Source organism: Vombatus ursinus, unplaced genomic scaffold (assembly GCF_900497805.2).
Source record: "Vombatus ursinus unplaced genomic scaffold, bare-nosed wombat genome assembly UNPS02014770.1, whole genome shotgun sequence".
NCBI lineage: Eukaryota > Metazoa > Chordata > Mammalia > Diprotodontia > Vombatidae > Vombatus > Vombatus ursinus.
In genome coordinates, this window is record NW_020954548.1 from 31,103,488 (window position 1) to 31,125,679 (window position 22,192).

The 22,192-nt window shown below is 36.6% G+C and overlaps 1 protein-coding gene across 6 annotated transcripts in view; it reads left to right on the top strand.

The window, feature by feature from the left end:
* Positions 1-439: 439 nt before the first annotated feature.
* Positions 440-22,192, top strand: part of KIAA0556 (KIAA0556 ortholog) — a 195,645-nt gene continuing 173,892 nt past the window's right edge. For 2 of the 6 annotated variants that reach the window (XM_027862849.1, XM_027862850.1), the window contains exons 1-3: positions 440-525; positions 6,903-6,959; positions 8,789-8,844. In XM_027862849.1, the coding sequence (XP_027718650.1) occupies positions 516-525; positions 6,903-6,959; positions 8,789-8,844 (123 nt within the window). In that variant the 5' untranslated portion in view covers positions 440-515. The remainder of the gene's footprint in view (positions 526-6,902; positions 6,960-8,788; positions 8,845-22,192) is intronic. The other 4 variants (XM_027862848.1, XM_027862852.1, XM_027862853.1 and 1 more) reach the window with 3 other exon arrangements.

Genomic DNA, 22,192 nt, shown 5'->3' on the forward strand with positions numbered 1-22,192 from the left:
AAATATGAAATAAGCCTGAAATGATAGGTAGAAGCCACATTTTGGAGGACTTTAAATGCTAGGCTGATGAGTCTTTCCTTAGCAGAATAGGGAACCACTGAAGATTTTTGAACAGAGGTGTGATATAGTCAGAGTTGTGCATCAGGAAGATTATTTTAACACCTTTGTGGAGGAGGAGAGATAGGAGAGTTTGGAAGCAGGAAGAATAATTAGGAAGTTATTTTGATTGTGTAAGTGTAGAGGAGGTCAAAGGATGACAAATTTAAAGACCTGGAAGGAACTTCCTGAGGAAACTGTGGCCCAGAGAGGTCACACAGAAGCAGATCTTAGATGGAAACTCTGAGGCCTCAAGTAGTGTAATGACAATGGCATGGAACAGCTGGAGAGACTTTTATCTATTCAATTCAATAAGTATTTTCTAAACATCTACTCTCTGCTAGGTAGCAAGGATATAAAAGCAGTGACACAACAGGCTCTATCCTCAAGGAGCTTATATTCTACTGGAGATATATGACATGTATACAAGTAAGTAAAAAAAAATATATATATATGTATGTACACACACACACACACACACAAAGTAATTTCAAGAGGGAGAGAATACTAGCAACTGAGAGCATCAGGAAAAGACTCCTTAGGATGTGGTAGTTAACTGTGCTTTCAAGGAAGTTAGGGGCTCTGAGGGTGAGGTGAAAGAGTTGTGTATTTCAAATATGAAGTGGACCTCTTTTTCAAGGGCACAAAGGTGGAAGATAATTTGTCATATATATGGAACAGGTGGCAGTCCCACTTGACTAGATTAGGGTCCTTGGAATTATATTTGAAATGCCAGCAAAGAATGATTATGATATTGGCCTTTCAGAAAACTGAACTTAAAGTTCACACAAAATTTATTTGAGTAATTGAGAGGTTAAGGGGTATGTGTATCTTATATCAAGAAGTTTAATAGCTAAGTGCCAGACTTTCACTTTCATTTTCTAACTGTTACCATTATTTATGTTAGATTTCTTTAAATTGAGTCCCAGCAAAGGGATTCTTGATGATGAAATGGGGAATAGAATAGAATAAATGCTCACCAGTTCTTCCTCCTCCCATATACACAATACTTATGACTCACTTATAATTTACTTCTGGCAGGGACTGAGATGAAAGGTACAGGAAATGGAGCTAGGCCCAGTGGTTCAGATGCTAACTGCCAACTGTTTTTAGACTTTTCAAAAATCAGTGAGAATGCCAGATAGACACCATGATTTCTAGGATTTCCAGATGGATAAATAGGATGTTAGTGACTTGTAGAGCTGGGAAAGACCTTAGAAATCATCTGGTAGATAGATACCTTTCATTTTGCAGGTGAAGAAACTGACCTCAAAGAAATAGAGTCACTTGCCCCAGGTCAAGTAGCACTCTTACTTTTGTTCCACCCTCCCTCCTGCCTTCTTTCTGATCTCTGAAGAAATGGGTTTCTTATAGCAACCTAATATGTACATGAACATTGTAAACTGTTGTTAGCTTTACCAAGGAAAGCATGGCCACTATTAATTCAATTGTGAGAAGCCACATTTTGGCATCATTTATTTTTCATCTTTTTACTCATGGTCTAGAGTAATCCCTTAAGTAAAATACAATTTGTCACTTCCTAACACTGTATAAATCTTTTTTCTAGTTATCCTTTAGGATATTTCATTCTGATCTTTGGGTTTATTGGGTTTGAATCTTTTTTTTTCTTTAACAAATTATATTCTTTTGGTTCTTTAGAGGAAAGTCTTATAAAATTTCTCAGCATAAAGAGGTTCTTTAAGTGAGAAAATGTCATACTAGGGGAGTTTTTTTCCTCCGGGGATCCCATTGTAGTGAGAACCATCTTTCTTATAGGATTTGTGCAGTCTCACTTTCATTCTCTATAGTAATAAAGATTTTAGACCAAGGCTTTCATTACTTATCACATTTCATTTCATGTGCTTGCACGTCTGATGACTCCATGCCGTTGCCCAGCCCATCTTTTCCAACTTTTCACTTTGCTTCAAATGTCTGCTAAGAGTCTTGCAAATTGTTGAGGTTTCCATGAATTGTTTTAGTGATTAATCTGAGGATTAGAGAGAGAGAGAAAGACAGACAGACAGATAGACACACTTTAGGGTGAGATTCAGGTCTCAGAGTCAGATCTTCATATCTTAAGAGATCATCTAGTTCAATCTCATTATATTACTGAGATCCACAGTGAAGTGACTTTCTCAGTGTCACACGGGTAATAAATGGAAGAGCCTAACCTAGAATTCAGGTCTTGAACTTCAACGTGACGATGGGGGCCAACACTGGATTTGGAGTCATCGTGGTGTGCTGGAAAACACATTGACCTTGGAATCGGTCAATCTGAGTTAGAATTCTAACTTTGCTACTCATTACCTGTGTGAACTTGGAAAAGTCACTTCAGTTATTTTGGCCTCAGTTTTCTTACCTGTAAAATGAAGGGATTGATATAGATGATCTTTAAGTTTCCTTGTAGTTCTACATCTATGAGTCTATGACCTTGGTTTCAGTTCTAGCTCTGCTATTTACTACCTGTGTGACCTGAGGTAACTTAATTGTTGTCTCAGCCTCAGTTTTCCTAATTGTGAAATGAGAGGGCTAAACACTCTCTAAAGCCCCTTCCAGCTCTAACATCTATGTTCTTATGACTGCTAGTCCAGGGCTTTTTTCATTATGCCATGTTGCTTTACTGGTCACCAATATTCTTGCTTGACTTTTTTGAGAACTACACTGAGAGTTAATACAAGTTGGGCTGCCTTAAGCTGAACCTAACATGTCAGCGGGAAGCGTTGCTTCAATATCCAGTAGCTACCCTAGGGGTCTTAAATTTTGGTTTACAGATCAGCAGATACGTAAGAGAGAAGTTCTACAGTATCTCCCTATGTAAGATCTCTTGCATTGATTCACTTCACTCATACAACCACCATCCCCTTTCAGGATCTAGTTCTGGACAATTGCTCTAGCCTCCTAATTGTCTCCCTATCTCCATTCTCTTCCCTCTCTGCTTCATTCTCCACATGGTTGCCAGATTCAGATACCTAAAGCACCAGTATCACCATGACATTCCCCTAATTAAAAATCTTCAGCAGTTCCCTGTTGTTTCTACTGTAAAATAAAGATGCCTTTACTTGGCATCTTAAGGCCTTCACAACCTAGCTCCAACCTGTCCTTCTGGGTTGATTTCACATTATTTTCCATTCCAGGCATATAGCCTACTTGTCATTCTCCATAGCACAGTCTGTCTCCCTAACCTGGAAAGTTCACCCCTGTGTTCCCCATTGTCCTTTCTACCTCTTGGAGTCCCTAGCTGTCTTCACGATCTAGCTGGAGTGTTAGATCTTGTCCAAAGCCTTTTCTGATTCTTCTAGGTGTTATTACCAACAAATGTGTATTTGTTATATACATATATGTTTATATATGTATATAAAACTTACTTATCCAAATATGCAGTGTTCCTCCTACTAAAATGTAAGTTCTTTGAGGGTAGGAACTTCTTAATTTTGGTTTTTGCATCTCCCCCTTTCTAGCACAGTGCCTGGCATATGCAGGTACTTAATAAATGCTTGTCGAATTGGAACAAAATAGAGGTTAGGAGGAAGACACTTTAAAAGTCACTGAAGTAAGTAAATCATTGAAGAGTAACCAGGTATAGAGTTAGAGCATGTCGGAAATTGATGGAAGGTAAGTTGATGAGAAAATAGGATTTCACTCCCAAAATAGAGATTGAATATATGTGTTTTTTCAAGAACTAATCTGCTAAATAAAGTGATGTCCATTTGCATAGTGTATACCTGGCATTACTTACAGAACCATAGCTAAAGCATGTCACCTTGTATAGTGCAAAGAAAGGGCCCCTTTTCCCTAGAAACCTTGATTTGCATTAATGTAGTGCATTATGTGCTTGAGGATAAAATGAGATAATAGGCATGAAAGCATTTAGGAAAATTAAAGGCATCATTCAAATTGACAGACAGAGTAGTGTAATGGAAAGAACTGTCTGGAGATGGCATCCAGTTCAAATCTTCCATTTGCTGTGTATTGCTTATGTTACCTTGGCTCTGGGTAACTAGCTTTCTAAAAAATTATACAATACTAACTGTATCTAATGAAGGAAAGGGAATAAGTATTTATATAGCTCCTACCCTATGTCAGGCACTAGCTTTTTACAAGTGTTATCTTATTTGATCCTCACAACAACCCTGGCATGTAGGTGCTATAATTATCCCTATTTTATACTTGAGGAAACTGAGGCAAATAGAGCTTAAGTGACTTGCCCAGTGTCATACAGCTAATAAGTGTATGGGGCTGGATTTGAGCTCAAGTTTTCCTGATTCTAGGCCCAGTGTTCTATCCACAGTGTCACCAACTGTCTCTGTTCACAAATGACAGCTAACTAAAGGAAATTTTCAAATAAATTGTTTTCCAAATTGATAAATAAAGGTTTAACTCTAGTGGAAGGTTCATTTTTTAAATTACAAATGAGAAATTTCACTCTAAATTAGCTAAGTAGTTAATCTCTATGCTTTTACCATGGTAATTTTGTTTTGTTTTGTTTTGTTTTGTTTTTCTACCGTGTCCTAATTTTTAACTGCTGCTTGATTTTTGTGGATGAATTGTAAAATCAGGGTACCTTTGAATGCAGAGTGGATGTCAGAGCTTGAAAGACTCTTAAAGCACACGACTAAGAATGTGATGAATGGAAGAGACACTAAGGATGTCCAGTCCAAGCCCCTCATTTATCAGAAAGGTCACGGAGGCACAGAGTGAGGAATACAGCAGCAGCCCCAGAACTAGAACCTGGGCTTCCTGACTCCTAGTCCCGTGCTCTTTACTCTCATCACACAGCTTCCTTTGAACTGTTTGCTAGTTTTGCTTATTCCTTAAATTTGGGCCCTAGTTTAGCCCCAAATTTCACTGGACTTTTAATTGGTTGCCCTGCTGTCTCTCCTTTTTTCCATCCATCTTCTCCACACCTGCTAAATTTATGTTCCCAAAACACAGATCTGACCCTGTCCTTCCCTTCTCAAAAATCTTCTGTGGCTCCTATTGCCTCTGGGATAAAATGCAAACTCTGCTGTCTAGGATTTTGGGGATTTAAAGTCCTTCATAACCTGGCCCCAAGCACCTTCTTGTAGTTGTACTGGACATTATTCTTCTTCTCAGACTTTACAGTCCAGGCATCCCTGTCTGGCTGTTCTGTAATGACTGGCATGTACTCTTGTCTCACCTTGGCTTCCTACAATCGAATCCTAGCTTCAGAGCTCATTTCCCATGCCACCTCCTCCATGAAGCCTTTCCTAATTCCTCATCTGCCCTCTGAAGTTACCTTGTATTTACTTTGTCTGCCTTGTATTTATATTTGTCTGAATGCATTTAGTTTTCCTAGTGAGAAAGTAATTTCTTTGAGGGTCAGAGTCTGTTTTATTTTTGTCTCAGTATCTCTACCACTGAACCCAAGGGACATGCTGGAGAAATGCTTGTTGATGGACTGGTCTATTGATAGTCTGCCCCCTCCCACGCATCCAGCTGTTCCTCCTAAGTGATAATCCATTTCCCCTCTCCTTGCCTTTGCCCTGGTTACTCTCCACATTTGTAGTACAGTCCCCTCGTCATTTCTGCCTTGTAGCATCCTAGGTCGAAGAGCAGCTTGGGTGCCACCTTCCTGATCTCTCCAGCTCTTAGTGTCTATCACTAACTCGTAGTTATGTTATATTATTTTGCATATACTTTGTACTAAACTATCCCCCAGTAGAATGTAAGCCGCTTGAGGGCAAGGGGCTATTTTGTTTTATTTCTTTTGTAAACCCAGTACAGTGCCTCTTCTACAGTAAGAATTTGTTAAATGTGTATTGAATTGATCTGGACAGTCTTCTTGTACTTTTAGTATCATGGGCAATTTCTTACTCACTTTAACAAACATAAATTTGCTTGTTTCACCTAATAGATAAAATGGGCAGAATGTCATAGTGGAAAAAGCAGAAGATTTGGAGTCATGAAACTTGGATTTAAATGACAGCCCTGCCCCTTACTAGCTGTGTGATCATTAGCCTCAGTTTCCTCATCTGTAAAATGGGGATAGCTGCTTGGTAAGGTGGGTAGATAATCACCCTTAGAATCAAAAAGACTTGGGTCTGAGTCCTGCTTCTGATCTATACTAGTGGGCAAATCACTTAACTTCTCAGTGTCCTCATGCAGATATCTAACCCTGTATGTACCAGATGAGTTGCTGATCTTCATTGGTGGAGAAGGGAATTCTCCCTCCAGTCACTGATGAGATCACAGGTCCAGACCTCTCTACTTCCCCTCCCTTCTCCCTCCCCCAAATACCTGGAGTGCTGACCTCACTGGGTTATTGTGAAGTTTAAATGAAATAATGTATGTACAGTGGTTGGCAAACCTTAAAGCATGACATAAATGTCAAGTTTTTATAGTTGTTGTTATCATTTAATGACTTCTCAACCTCAGTTTCCTCGTCTATAAATTGGGGGTAATAACACTTGTGCTACCTACCTCACAGTGATGTTTTTAAACCTTAAGACCCTCTACAAAGGTGAGTTATTGATACTATTGTAGGTTACCTGTGGAAACGGGTGCCCAGAAAACCCAAGGAACACTTGACCACAAGCACTGGGGTGGAGTGGGTGGGGCGGTCATGGACACATTCATATTTAGCCCTCAGGCCCCTCTCCTTCCACCTTTTTAACTTAGACACATGCAGTTAGTCCTTCTCTCAGACTGTATCCTGGGAAAGAAGGAGAGTTCAGGAAAAAGCAGGTTGAAATGAAATGTGAAATGTGAAATGAAAGAGGTGCCTAGATGTCATTGCAAAAGGACACTACTATTGTTTTTGTTTTTTCATCTTTGTCACCATATAGAATACAAGGATGCCCTACAAAGTTATCACAGGGACTGGAGCTCAGAATTGGTGGCAGGTGGGTATCCTCAGACCCCCAAGTGTGTGTGTATGTGTGTCTGTGTGTATATATATATATATATATATATATATTATATGAATGTATGTCTATGTAGATGTTACTTAAGTGTACAAGAATATTTGTGAATTATTTCATAGGAACTCACATTCATCTGAGGCTTAGTTGAAAGATCGGGATATTCAGATATTCAGCATGGAAAAATGAAGCTCTATGAGAGATACCATGGTCAAGTGTTTGGAAGGTTGTCAGGTCAATGAGGGATTAGTCCTAACTCTGTGGTCCCAGAAGGCAGAGCATGGTTAATTTAGTAAAATTTAAAGAGGCAGATTCCTGCTTGACATGAGGGAGAAGTTCCTAACAGTTAAGAGCTAGGAAAGAGTAGAATCATTTGAAATGAGATAGCTCACGAAATAGTAAATTCCCTATCACTGGAGGCCAGATGACCACTCATTTGGACTCATGAAACATCAGAGCTAGAAAGGACGTTAGAGTTCATCCAGTCTGGTTCCTTCATTTCTCAGACGAGGAAGCTGAAACTCCCAGAGCTTGTCCTATATCAGGGAGCAGATAAGTTTGCTGACCCCCGAAAAGTCCCTTCCAATGCCAGGATTACATGATAGGAGACTTTCCTAACTTTGACAATTTCAGTAATATACTTTGGCGTTTTTAAGATCATAAGTACTAAAAGAGAATGGTGCAAAGGGTGAGATCTCTAAAAATTAGAGGATCTTTAAACTATTTGGAAAAACTTGTGAAGTATGAAAACATTGAAATGCCGAAATAAATGAGCAGAAGGGCAGCTAGGTGGCACAGTGCGTAGAGTTCGGGCCTTGGAGTCAGAAGGATCTGAATTCAAGTCCAGCCTCAGACACTTGACACTTAACTAGCTATGTGACCCTGGGCAAGTCACTTAACCCTGATTGCCTCACCAAAAAAGCAAAAAACAAAAACCCCCAAAACCCAAAAACAAGAATGAAAACTTCTCCATTATAGGATAGTTTAAATGCATCTCTGCTGGTAACCGTGATATTAGGCTTTGTGACCCATGGAAGGTGTGTCAGCCCCTAAAGATGATAGTTACACTAACTGGGAGGCAGTTACTCTTGCAAATGATAGACAAAAGTTCTGGAGTTTTGCAGTTTAGTTCCTAATATGTATATTCTTTAATCTTACACTTTAAAGTAATTCAATTTCATGTGGCTATAAAAGTTTTGAAAAGTGAATATGAAGCAGTATATTTAAACATTATGATGTTAGTCTATTGAATTTGTGTATATCTGCAAATTTCTGTTGGCCAGTTTATGTGAAATATGTGTGATTACTACTAATTCGAGTGGCAAGGGTGCCCAGTCTTTGAAGATGCTGAGTTCAGGTGTTCAGTGTAATATGGTGGCATGTATTCACCAGAAGGTGCACATGAGCTTGCTGAATAGTACATTTTATAGAAGTCAGTTTATGTAATTTCAAACAATTTAATAAAGATTTAATTCAACTAGGAAACTAAAGTCTTCCAGCCCTTCCTGAGTGCAGATAATATATTAGATTAAATGGTTTAAGCCTTTGTTTATTATAGTCATTATATATATATTATATATATAGTCATTATAGTTCATTATAGTCAAATAATACGAATCTCTATGTCTCGGTGTATTTTTTTTTTAAAGATGCTATTTTCCCTTCACTGTAATAATAGGGTACATTTTCTTAAAAATCACTTGATAATGATTGGTCCTGCCTGTTGAATGAACAAATAAAAGAGTTTTGCTGTGATAGTCTGTAGCTCTAAAGTACCTATAATCTCCAGCTATGCTTCTGAACTGCTACAGGTCATACTCTGCGAAAGGCTGGAAGAAGCAGGTCCTGTTCACGGGAAAAAAAGGAGGTAATATGTTCATGTGCTGGGAGTTTGGTGGGCAGTTTTTAATTTAAAGGGTTTGGGGACACTTGGTAGTAAAAAGTGAAATATGCCTAGATCTTTTGACATTTTTCCTCTGATGAAAAGTCTTTAATTCTTGTTAAGTCAATGACTGTTGATAGCTCTGATTTTAATAGGGTAGCTGATAAAACCAAGAGATCTCTTCTTAGAATGAAACCATGGTACCCCAAGTAAAGTGTTTCCTTTAAGTAAAGCAACATACTTGGATCCAGAGATTGAAAAACATTTTAATTAATACATTTTCTTTTAACATAGGAAACATAAAAACAAAAGCCACAATGTACACTCTTCCAAAAGTTCAGGCAGACAGCACAACGGGATTGTGACCGAAAGTGTATGTTCACAAAAAAGGATGGTTTTCTGCTCTAACTTTAACAATGGAGTATCATCATTGTCCATTGTATTTAACCTATTTTGTTGTGATTTGATACTGTCTTCTTGTATGCTGTTGTAGTTAGGTAGTATATTATTCTTTTGAATCAGCTTTCTTTAGGCTACATCAATTCATACAGATCTTTCCATATTTATTTGAATTCTTCATGTTGTCATCCCTTGTAGCATAATAATATTAATATTCATGTAACCACAATTTCTTTAGCCATTCCCTAAATTGTTGTGCACATAGTTCATTTCTAATTTGATTCTGTGACAAATAAAGAATATTTTTATATGTCAAAAAGGATAGGAATATGTCAAAAACTTTCAGATTGTTAGGTAAATAGGGGTGAAAATTTTATAACTTTTTATGTGCGATTTTGTGTTGCTTTCCCAAATGGTCAGACCAGCTTCAGTATGAGTCAGTTGCTGGGATTATTTCCCAAAGCTTTGCCAAGGTAGAATTTTTCATATTTATCCATCTTTACTAATTTGTTGGGTATGAGGTTATGCCTTAGAATTATTTTAATTTGTACTTCTCTGATTATTAATAATTTTGAAATTATTTTTCTCATGGTTCTTGAGAATTTCTTTTTATTTTCATTTTAAAACTGCCCATTCACAATGATCTTTTCACCAGTTATCTATTGGGGAATAGCTCTTAATCCTATAGATTTGTATGGAAGTTGTATATTAAACTTTTTATCAGAGGTGTTTAATGTGAAGTGTTGTCCCCAATCTATATTTTCCCTTTTTCTTCTAGCTAAATTGTTTTTTATTTATGTAAAACCTATTTTAAAAAAAAAAACGATAGCAGCTATTTTGTCTTTTTAATATTCTTTCTTCACATATATACATATATATGTATATATAGTATAATAGAATATATGTCTGTGTGTAAGTGTGCCTGTTTACAGGTATGTGTATCATAAGGTTTAAGAATTTTTCCCTCTGCACAACTCTGAAATACATATCCTTCCATTCTGGTCTAAACCCATTTCCCATTAACTTTTATCTAAGTTTCCAAGCATTTTTTCTTTCTTTTTTGGAGGGAGCAAGGCAGGATAGAACTGCTATTTATTTCCTCCACTACAAAAGAAATGATTCACAAAACACTCATAATAGTCCATTCATAAATATTTAAAACATGATATGGTAAGAAGAAACTTTTAGTGGAACCACTAAAGGTATCATCTTCACTTCTACACTGTACTGTATAAACAATTTACTCAATATCCATTATCTTTTGGTGAGCCAGGGCATGGCTCATGCACATGTTAGTGTGTATCATCATCATCTTTTTTTTTTCCCCCTTTCTTTTTTGGTGAGGCAAAACAGGGTCACACAGCTAGTATGTGTCAAGTGTCTGAGGCTGGATTTGAACTCAGGTCCTCCTGACTCCAAGGCCAGAGCTCATCCACTGTGCTAGCTAGTTGCTTCTCATCATCATCATCTTTAAGAAGTATTGTAATAGTTGTAGGAAACACTTCCAGCTGGGCAACCAATTTGTAGATCAGGAGCTCCTGGTTGCTTCAATTCATGGCATTGCCACCAAGGCTAGAAATTTCATCTCAGAATTGCTATTCAGTAACCTGTATTCCAGGAAAGAATCTCAAAGCAGAAGAGGCAGCATGTATGCTGACTGATGCATGTAGACAATTGCTATAGCTGATAGGCCTCCCACAAGAAGTCCAAGGAAGAGCTTGTAGAGTCTCAAGCCACATAAAGAAAGAGCAGGAGCAGAAGGTTTCTCCTTATAAAGTCTATTGAGTGAATAGCTGTTGCTGCTCTATAGTTAGTCCTCTTTAATGCTGCTTGCAGTTACAGGGTGATAGGGCACAAATCAACCAGAAGCCTCTGATTTCTCTTGTCCTTTGCGAGGGGCTCATCCACAAGGATGGGCAAAGGTACATGCTCGACTCCAGGGGGCATACTCCAATTATGTGCGAGGTTCCCTTGATTACCCTCGTTATTCTCTCTCTTCTCCCAGTTAAATGCTTGTTATCCTCAGAAAATCAACTGGTGTAAATTTGGCACATTGTCTCATTTCCCCAATTCTGGAAAGTTCTATGGGAAGCTGGAAGAAGGTCGGACATTGTCATTTCCAGTGACTGCTCCCCATGCTTTTCATTAGGGTCTCAACAAAGTCCAATGGCACAGATCTAAATGGCTTCTGAAGTACCATGCCCAAGTATTCCTTTCAGCATAGCCCTAAAGACAGTTCCCAAATGAAGTCTGTTGTGAGGACCCAGTCCAACCACAGATTATGGGCCTAGAGATTACAGTCACTCCCTAATATAAAGTGTGTGTATTCAACAAGCAACATATTATAAAATTCTCATAGATTACTGCCTAGCATTTATAAGGTCCTGTCCTGACCCAAGATAATGAAGAAAAAAATTAATTGAAATAAAAAAAATTAACAGAAGGGAAAAGATAAAGAGAAAAACAAGTTTCCCCTTTCAGAGAGAAAGTCTTATCCTGAATATACCCCTCCATCACTCCTGTTGCTCTCCCAAGATCATTTAGGAACCTGGGATCCAACTAGAAGCTCCTTGCAGAAACGTGACAAAGCAACCTGGATTAAAATTCTTTCCTAGATCCCTCCAGCATATAGGGCAACTCATGCATTTCTCCATTGGACCCCCTGTCAATAAATAGAGAAATCCAGATGGAGGTCCAGACAAAATCTCTATGCAAAACATATAGCACCCCATGTTTCTCAAGTGGATCCCTTCAAAACTATAGGACTTTCCAAAACAAGTTCTAAACTCTCCCAATTATAGGACAAATAGACAAACCTTAAAAAAAGCATATAAACTCAGATAAACTTCATACATATTTAGACTTCCAAAAGCGGATTAAGTGCTTGAGTTTAATGGTAATATGCAGAAACACTGATGATTTGTGTGGGTTTATTTTATATTCTGTAACTTTGCTGTAGTTTTTAATTGTTTTGATTAATTTTTTGATTGACTCTCTAGGGTTCTCTAAATCATTTGCAAAAATGATAGTTTTGTTTCCTCATTGCCTATGCTTATTCCTTCAATTACTTTTCTTGGGTTTGGGATATATTACTATAATCTCATTGCTAGCATTGTATTTAAAATTTTTGCATCAATATTCATTAGGGAAATTGGTCTGAGGTTTTTTTTTCCCCTCTCTGTTTTTATTTTCCCTGGTTTAAGTAGCAAGACCATATTTGTGTCATACAAGAAATTTGGTAGAATTCCTTCTTTATCTCTTTTTTCAGACAGTTTTAATATGTTGTATTGAAATTAACTGTTCTTTAAATGATGCAGTTCTCTTTAAATCCATCTGGTCCTCAATTTTTTTTCTTTGGGAATCCATTTATTGCTTGTTCAATTTCTTTTTTTAAGATTGGGCTATTTAAGTATTTTATTTCTCAATCTGTTCATCTGAGTGATTTATGTTTTTGTAAATATTTATTTAGATTGTTAATTTTATTGACATGTTGTTAGGCAAAATAGCATCTAACAATTGCTTTTATTTCTTTTTCATTGGTTGTTCACCTTTTTCATTTTTGCTACTGGTAATTTGATTTTCTTTCTTTTTTAAGATGAAAGTAGCCAATGACATCTATTTTATTGTTGTTTTTTTTTAAGAGCGCCTAATTTTATTCATTAGTTCAATGGTTTTGTTTGGTTGTTTATTTTTACTTTGAATTTTGTTAGTCACTCTTTAGATTCTTAGAATTTCTATTTTGGTGTTTAATTGGTTTTTTTTTTTAATCTGTTGGCCTAGTTGTTTTTTTTTTTTTTTTAGTTGCATGCTCAATTCAGTAATTTACTCTCCATTTTTTTATTGATATAAGCATTTAGAGATGTAAGTTTTCCTCTAAGTACTGCTTTGGCTTCACAAATTTGGATATGTAATTTCATTGTTATTATCTTTAATGAAATTATTTGATTGTTTCTATGATTTGTCCTTTAACCTATTCATTCTTTTTTCTTTAAATATTTTATTGCCCCCCAATTACATGTTAAAACAGTTTTTAACATTTTTTTTTGAAGTTTTGAGTTCCAAATTCTTTCCCTCCCTCCCTCCCTTTCCTTTCTTCTCTCTGAGACAACAAGCAGTCTGATATAGGTTATACATGTGCAATCATGTAAAACATTTCATATTCGTCATTTTGTGCAAGAAAACTCAGGGAGAGAGAGGGAGAGAGAGAGAGAGAGGAAGCATGCTTCAGTCTGTATTCAGACAATATCAGTTCTTTCTCTGGAGATGGATAGCATTTTTCCTCATAAGTCCTTTGGGATTATCTTGGATCATTGTGTCGCTGAGAATAGCTAAGTTATTCACAGTTCTTCATCACCCAGTACTGCTGTTACTATGTACACTGTTCTTCTGGTTCTGCTCACTTCACTTTGTATCAATTCATGTATGTCTTTGCAGATTTTTTTTTTTAATCATCCTGTCGTTTCTTATAGGACAATAATATTCTATGACAATCATATACTATAACCCACTTATTCTTTAGGATTAAGTTATTTAGTTTCCAATTAATTTTAATCTCTGCTTCAAAGGTCCTTTGTTAGATGTAATTTTATTACATTATGGTCCAAAAAAAATACATTTAACATTTCTGCTTTTCTGGATTTGTTTGTGAGGTTTTATGCCTAAATGCATGGTTGATTTTTGTGAGGGTACCATGCACAGGTATATTCCATTCTATTCCTATTTTATATTCTCCAGAAGTCTATCATATCTAACTTTTCTAAAATTCTATTCATCTCCTTAACTTCTTTCGTATTTATTTTATAGTTAGATTTATCTAGGGCTGAGAGGGGTAAATTGGGATCCCCCACTATTAGTTTTACTGTCTATTTCTTCCTATAACTCATTTAACTTTTCCTTTAAGAATTTAGATGCTATATCATTTAGTGCATATATGGTCAATACTGATATTAATTCATTATCTATAGTACCTTTTAGTAAAATGTAGTTTACCTGGCTGTTTCTTTTAATTAGGTCTATTTTTGCTTTTGCTTTTCTGAAATCATGATTGCTCTCTTGCCCTTTTTATTTCAGCTAAAACATAATAGAGTCTGCTCCAGCCCCTTGTTTTAACTCTATATGTAGTTTTCCATTTTTATTTGTTTTTCTTGTAAGCAACATATTGTTGGATTCTGGTTTCTAATCCATTCTGCCATCTTCTTCCATTTCATGGTTGAGTTCTTCCCATTCCCATTCCCATTTGTGATTGCTAATTGTGTATTTTTCTCTGTCCTGTTCTCTTACACTGTCCTTTTTTTTTTTTTTTTTACCACGTCTCCTCCTTCGGCTTCTGTTTTGTTTCATGTCCCCTGCTTCGCTTAGTCTACCCTCCCTTCCCCATTTCTTTTAAGCCCTTTCTTTCCTACCTCCCTGTTAGGTAGGATGGATTTCTCTACCTAACTTTGTGTGCATGTGTGTTCTTCATTCCCTGAATCAGCTCAAGTGTATGTATATGTATTCTTCCCCCCTTGAATCTGTTCAGATGAAAATGAAGTTCAGGTGTTGCTCGCTCACCACCATTGCCTCCTCCATTTTACGAACACTTCCTTGCGTGTCTCATTTATGTGAGACAATTTTCCTCATTCTTCCACTACATTCCTCCCTCTCCTAGGGCATTCTTCTTCCTTACCCTTCCATTCTTTTTTTTGGGGGGGGGAGGCAGTGGAGGGTTAAGTGACTTGCCCAGGGTCACATAGCTAACTAATAAGTGTCTGAGGTCAGATTTGAACTCAGGTCCTTCTACGTCCAGGGCTGGTGCTCTATCCACTGCGCCACCCAGCTGCCCCACTTCCATTCTTCTTTTGAGATCATTCAAACAAAATAGAATCACTCTCACACCCTCTATATTATTAGACTCCCTCTAAAACCTTTGGTGATGATGAGTTCTGTATCATCTCTCCACGTAAGTATGTAAGCAGTTGAACCTTGTTTGGTCCCTTTACGATTTCTCACTCATATTTACTTTTTAATGCTTTTCTTAAGTCATATGTTTGAATATCAAATTTTCTATTTAACTCTCATCCTTTAATTAGGAGTGCTTGAAAGTCTTCTATTTCATTAAATGTTAATTTTTCCCCTCTCGTGTTATACTCAGTTTTTCTAGTAGGCTATTCTTGGTTTATAATCCTTGATCCTTTGCCTTCTGGAGTATCATATTCCAAGGCTTTTGTTCCTTTGTAGTTGTTGTTACTGTTCAGTTGTTTCAAACTCTTCATGACACCATTTGAGGTTTTCTTGGCAAAGATACTAGAGAGCTTTGCCATTTTTTTCTCCATCTCATTTTATAGATGAGGAAATTAGGTAAACAGGATTAAGTGACTTGCTCAGGGTCACACAGCTAATAAGTGTCAGAAGCTAGATTTGAACTCAGGTCTTCCTGACTCCAGGCCCAGCACTCCATCCACTGTGTCATCCAGCTTCCTCCTTTATAGTGGTGGCTGCTAAATATTGTATGATTTTTAACTTAACATTCTTTCTGTCTGGATGATTGCAGTATGTGTTCCTTAACCTAAGAGTTCTAGATTTTGTCTATAGTATTTCTGGGAGTTTCTTTCAGGAGGTGATTGGTGGATTCTTTCAATTTCTCCTACTATATTTCAATGAAGACTTTTCTATAGCTGTTAAAATACTTATGATTTTGTTTTGTAACTCGTATGATTGATTAGTGAATTATTTTCCCAATTCTTGACCATCCTTGTGTTCTCAGTATGAATTCAGCTGTTATGAATTTTCCTATATATTGATGAAGTCTCTTTACCATATTTTATTTAGTATTTTTGCATCAGTATTCATTAATGACGTTTACCTAAATGAACAAAACAGCCTCAACTCTAATTCTTTGTTTTACAACCTTCCTGATTGGATATCAGAACCATATTTATCTCATAGGAGTTTGGTAGACCCCATTCTTTATCTGGTTTTGGAAAAGAGTTTCTGTAGTTCAGGACTATTTGTGCTTTAAATCAGAGCTGTCAAACATTCATTGCTGAGGCAGTACTTGAGTGCCTTAGAACCAGACTGAAATGTCACTGGGCAAGTGGAGTAGAGGAAGCTCTATAGCTGAGCTCTCCCAACATTCCCATCCAAACCACTGTAAAATAATGATTCAAATTGAATTCTGGAGTGACACAACCAACAAAAGGTCAGGATGAGACTTTTTTCCAGCCCACAATAGCTTAGGAGCTTGGGAGAACAGGTTTGTCACACTGATGTGGGGGCCAGCCAGAGTGATGCGGCAGCAAGAGGAGCTGTGGGCCTTCGAGGCAGTGACAACAGAAACAGCAGCTTCAGAGGTTCCCAAACCAGAGACAGTAAGGGGATTGGTCAACTGGTTAGAAAGATATTACAGAAGATTCCTTTGCTAGCACTGGCTGCAGGACCAGGCACTGTTTGACACCTCCACTGCCCACACCCACTGCTGGATTACAGTTCTAGGGTGGCGAGGACTACTTTTGATCACAGGAGAGCAAGGACCCTGAGGAGCAGTTTCGCTTGTAGCTACAAGAGATGAGGGGCCCTTCTTGGTAATGTGACAGGTGAAAACTGAAATAACTGAGGAAACAAAGGTTTGAGCTTTTGAATATATCGATTTATTAAGCAATGCATGACAATTGCATAACAAATTGGGCCCAGCCCCCCTCAGCTTGACACTAGACCCTGAATGTGGGGAGAGGCAGGTTTTTAATGCATTAAAAGAAAACAGTTAACAGGTTATAAACCAGGATATAAGATTATATAACCTGATTTCTAATTGGAGGAAACATTGGAGGAAACTTTTAAGTTGGGAGAAGGAAAGCAAACAGGTACAATTCTCTGAAATCAGAAAAAGAGGTATCCCACCCTTTCCCAAGTGTCAATATTCAATCAAAGGATAATGGAAATAGTAACTGACCAGTACAGGGCCAGTTTTCAGATAAGACATATGGGTTGCTTGAGATGTGTAATTGTAAGGAAACTCCTTGCATCAATCTTTGGATCTGACTGGGTTTCTGGTCAGCACAACCTAAGTCCTTAGTCAAGGGTCTCTAAGCAGTTGGTTGAGGTAGGCCAGCTTCTCAGCCATGCAGGGTTAGGTTCAAACAATGCGATAAAGTTTTCCCACAAGACAGAAATTGGACTAGACTTGTAGTTGAATCGAAAGGGAACTGAGCTATCTCCAGAATTGAGTCAGAAGATGTCTTTGTGGTTCACTAAGTTCCCACAGTTCCCTTAGTAAGGACCAGAGTGCATACTAGGAGAGCTGTGACTACACTTGTCCCTAAATCATACTGCCTTAGAAGCACTGAAAACTTCCAAACCCCCAGAACTAGTTCTGAAAATAGCAGTGCAAAAAAGTCTACAGCTTGGGACAGTGCCTCACCTTGGGAACAGAGCTCAACTTTAACACAAATTTCAAAGTCAAGAAATAAGGTGGAAAAATGAATAAACTACAAAAAAAAAAAAGACTGTGACCATAAAAAGCCACTATTTTTATAGGGAAGATCAATACACAGACTCAAAAGAAGACAATGATGTCAAAACTGCTACAAGCAAAGCCTAAAAACAAAAGAAAATGTGAATTGGACGTGAGCCCAACAAGAATTCCTTAGAAGAGCTTAAAAATTTTATTTTAAAAATCAAGAGCGGTAGAGGAAAAGTAGGGAAAGAAGTAAGAGCAATGCAAGAAAATTATGAAAAGACAATTAGCAGCTTGGTAAAAGAAGCACAAAAAATACTAAAGGAAATAACAACTTAAAAAACAGAATTTACCAAATGGTAAAAGAGGCACACACACATATATATTCAATGGGTATAGAAGTCTATCTTATCCAACAGGGAAGCAGTAGGGGAAGGGGACAAGAGAAGGGAAGAGGGGGATGATACAAGGGAGGGCAGATTAAGGGAAATAGTAGTCAGAAGCAAAGCAGACTTTTGAGGAGGGGCAGGGTAAAAGAGAGGGAAGGATAAACAGAAGAAAATAGGATAAAGGGAAATGCACAGTTAGTAATCCTAATTGTGAATATAAATGGGATGAATTCACCCATAAAATAGAAGTGGGAAGATAAAAAAGAAAGGATAGAAATCAAAATTGTTTACAAGTTGTTTACAAGAAACACACTTGAAACAGGAAGACACAGTTAAAATAAGGGGTTGGAGCAGAATCTATTATGCTTCAGCTGAATAAAATGTAATTGGGAAATATTTTTAAAAATAAATAAAAATATGACAAAACATAAATAATGTTATTATATGGTTTTATAAGTCAATGTGTGATCTACAGGTATCCTTGTAAATGGGGTTAGTGCCCCTACTTTCTATTTGAATTTGACACCACTGCTTTTAATGATGATTAGAATTTCATTGTATATCTTTCGGATTCTAGAGAATCCCATTGTAGTTCATTTATGGCTTGCTCATTTTCTATTTCTGAAGTTAAGTTGTATAATTTAGTTATTCAATTTTATCAATTTCAGCATTTTGTATTTTTTGTAGATATTAGTCTCATTTGAATTACGTTTTCAGTTTCACTGGAATGTAATTAATTATAATAGTTGCTGGTATTTTTAAAATTTCCTCTTTATTCACTGTGATTTTCTCCATCTCATTTTTCATTTTAGTGAGTTAATTTTCCTCTTCTCTCTTAAAAGCCAAATTAGCCAACAATTCATAAATGTTATTGGCCTTTAAAATAACTTTGATTTTAATTTTCAAAATTTTCTTTGTGATTATTCTTTTATACTTTAACTGCTTATTTCATTATTCCATTCTTCTGTTTTGTTGTTGAAAAATACACATTTTCCTCTATGGACTGCTTTAGATTTACCTTGTAAAATTTTAATGTGCTATGTAGTTATTTTCATCTTTAAACTTTTGTTGTTTATATTTTTTACCTTTTATCCAATTATTTAGTTATATTGTTTTTTCTAAGTCTATATCTTATTTTCTTTTCAATAACTGTTCTTATTGTATTATAGTCTATAAAGCTTTGTTTAAGATTTGTTTTTCTGCATTCAACAGCTTCTTTATGCTGCATAACATGTTTAGTTCTTGTAGAAGTCCCTGTGTGTCCTCTTCAAATAAATATAACATTTCCAGATATATGTATTGCCATAAACCTATCAAATCCTGTTTTTCCAAAATTCTTCATTTCTTTAATTTCCTTTTTGCTTATCTTTGTTAGATTTGGCAAATTCTGAAAGACTTTGTATCCCCATGTTTCGTGTATAGTAGGCACTTAATAAATGTTTATTGATTGAGGAATATTTAAGGTCTACCACTATTAATTCCTTTTAAAAATATTTTACTTTTTTTCTTTAATTACTTAACCTTATGTGAATGTATATTAAATAGTGTTTCTGTTTCATTGTCTTGGTGCCTTTAAGCATAATGTAGATACTGTTTCTTTTTTATGCCATCTCTTTTGACTTTTGTCTTAAATGAGTGATTGTAACTCCTATTTTTCTGGATTCAGCTGAAACACAATAAATTTTATTCTACCCCTTAATATTAAATCTGTAGGTATAAACAATGTTTGGGGGAGTTACATTTTCAAATCCATTTTACAACTTTTTTTTTTAAAAGGGGGATTCAGTCCCCTTACATTCAAAATTAGATTGTTAAGTTTGGTTTTCCCTTCATCATATTCCTTCTCTCTATCCCCCCTCCTTCATTTCTCTCTGTCTTCTCCCTTCAACATTTCAAATAGTTATGATAATCATTCCTTGCTGTAAAATATTATTTACTGGTTGGTTTGCCTTTCAAAACATGCCTAGTGCTTGTCTTTTTTGGGGGAGGAGGAAGGTTAGGGAGACACTGAGAAATTCATTGGGTCCTACTAAGAACACATCTTTTCTCCTGAAGAAATATGCTGTTTTTTCTGGATAAGCAGTTGCTGGTTAAGGTTTTTAGTAATTTTATCTCTCTGGCTCTCAGTTTCCTCATCTGTAAAGTGAAGTGACTGGATTAGATGACCTCTGAGTTCCCTTTTCAGGTTTAAATCTATCATCCTATTATCCCTAGGTTGTTGCTGTATTTGGTATATCACATTCTAGGCTTCTCTTCCCACCCCTCACCCCTTTCATGTCCTTGATGAAAATTCCTACGTGACAAAATATATATTTCTTGATATGTGTGGATTGCTTCTTCCTATCTTTTTATTTTTTTTTTTAAGTTTTTAGGCAATTGGGGTTAAGTAACTTACCCAGGGTCACACAGCTAGTTAAGTGATAAGTGTTTGGTCTGAGGCCAGATTTGAACTCAGGCCCTCCTGTCTTCAGGGCTAGTGCTCTATCCACTATGCCACCTAGCTGCCCCCTTCCTATCTTTTTGTAAGATTCTTACTGAAGCTCTGGAATTTGATAATTCTATTTTCTGGGTTATTTAAATATGGAGTACATCTCTGTTGGTGTATTGTGGATTTTATTAATTTATACTTTACCCTCTGTTTTAAAATTTTTACTTAGTTAGTTAGATAAAGCATTTAAGTGTTTAATTAAGTACTTATTAAGCTACTAAGTGCTAAGTACCAGGTACTGTTGAGACAGTGTCTGCCCTCAAGGAGTCTATATTCTAATGGGGGAAAGGAAGAAATGGTACCTGCATAGGGACAAATTAGAAAAGTAGTCTGAATGGTGAGGGACTGAGCCAGGTTAGAGGTAAGTATGGGCGGCGTGGGTGGCATGGGTACTTCCTGAAATGGTAGTCCCAAAGATTACCTCACTAATTGGAGGAAGAGGCTACAGGAATGGACCTCACTCCCCTTCCTGCAGTCTATGATTCAGTCAGACTTGTCTTCCTATTCCTCATTCATGACCTCGACATTTTTGTCTTCCATTTGAGCTGTTCTATTTCTCAGAGAATCCAGTGATTTATTAAATATTTCCTACCAACTATTCCAAACTGCCAGGTCTCATGTTCATTTTTTCTATTCTTCTGTCATTGATTTTATCAATTTACAGATAACAGATCTTTCTAAATTTCTCCTTCGTGAAGAGATGTCATTCTTTCCTTCTGAAGATTCCTCTTAATTTTTTTTTTTACATTATAATATATATGAATTGTATTAGGGCTTTTTTTTCACTTACACATTTTTTTCAGTCATACTATTTATTTTTCTATAGATTGATTTTTCTCTTCACACATTTCTTTGCCTTCCCCTTCTTTAAACACTTTTGTCCATTTCCCTTTATTTGGTTCATTGTTTCATGGTGATGAGGAAAGAAGAGTTGGGTTTAGTTACAACTTCTCAATCAACTATTTTGTTGCAACTCTCAGAGCTTGAAAAACTTAATAGAAACTTTGATGCTGTCCACCAAAAGTGTTCCTCCTGAGGCTGATCTAGAGGGGTAATTTCCCATTTCATCTGTTGCTGACTTTTTTGGTGATAAGAACAAGGTGTGCTTCTATTGCTGCAACATCCTTATGGGAAACTGGGGGGGGGGGCGGGGTGCTGGTGGTGTAAAATAAACATAAGCTTCTGTGAGTCTCATCTCTCTTGGAAATTTGACCCTGGGTAAAAAAAAAAAAAGTCATCACTGCCAGAATAGTAATAAATTTTTAAGTGTGCCCAATATCTTTGGATCATAGTATAGGAGAATCTATCTCATTTACCCTTTTTAAGAAGGTATCCATAAAATTAAGAAGCATGGATATAGAAAGCAGGTATAGGCAAGCAACTTCCTTAATTACAACTTTCCTTGACAACTTTGGTGCTTATTTATAGTTTTTTAATTTCTTGTTCTTCTGGTCATTGCATGAAGTGAAAGAAAATGAAAAGAATTGGTTAGGTGTGGTGCTTAGTTTAAATGTCATTACATTTAAAGAAATAAAGAAATGATATGGTTTATCCAACTGTCCAGATTTAACTCAGAAGGCTAGTATGATAGTTTGGGGCTCTCCTAAAAAGAAGTCATTATCCTTC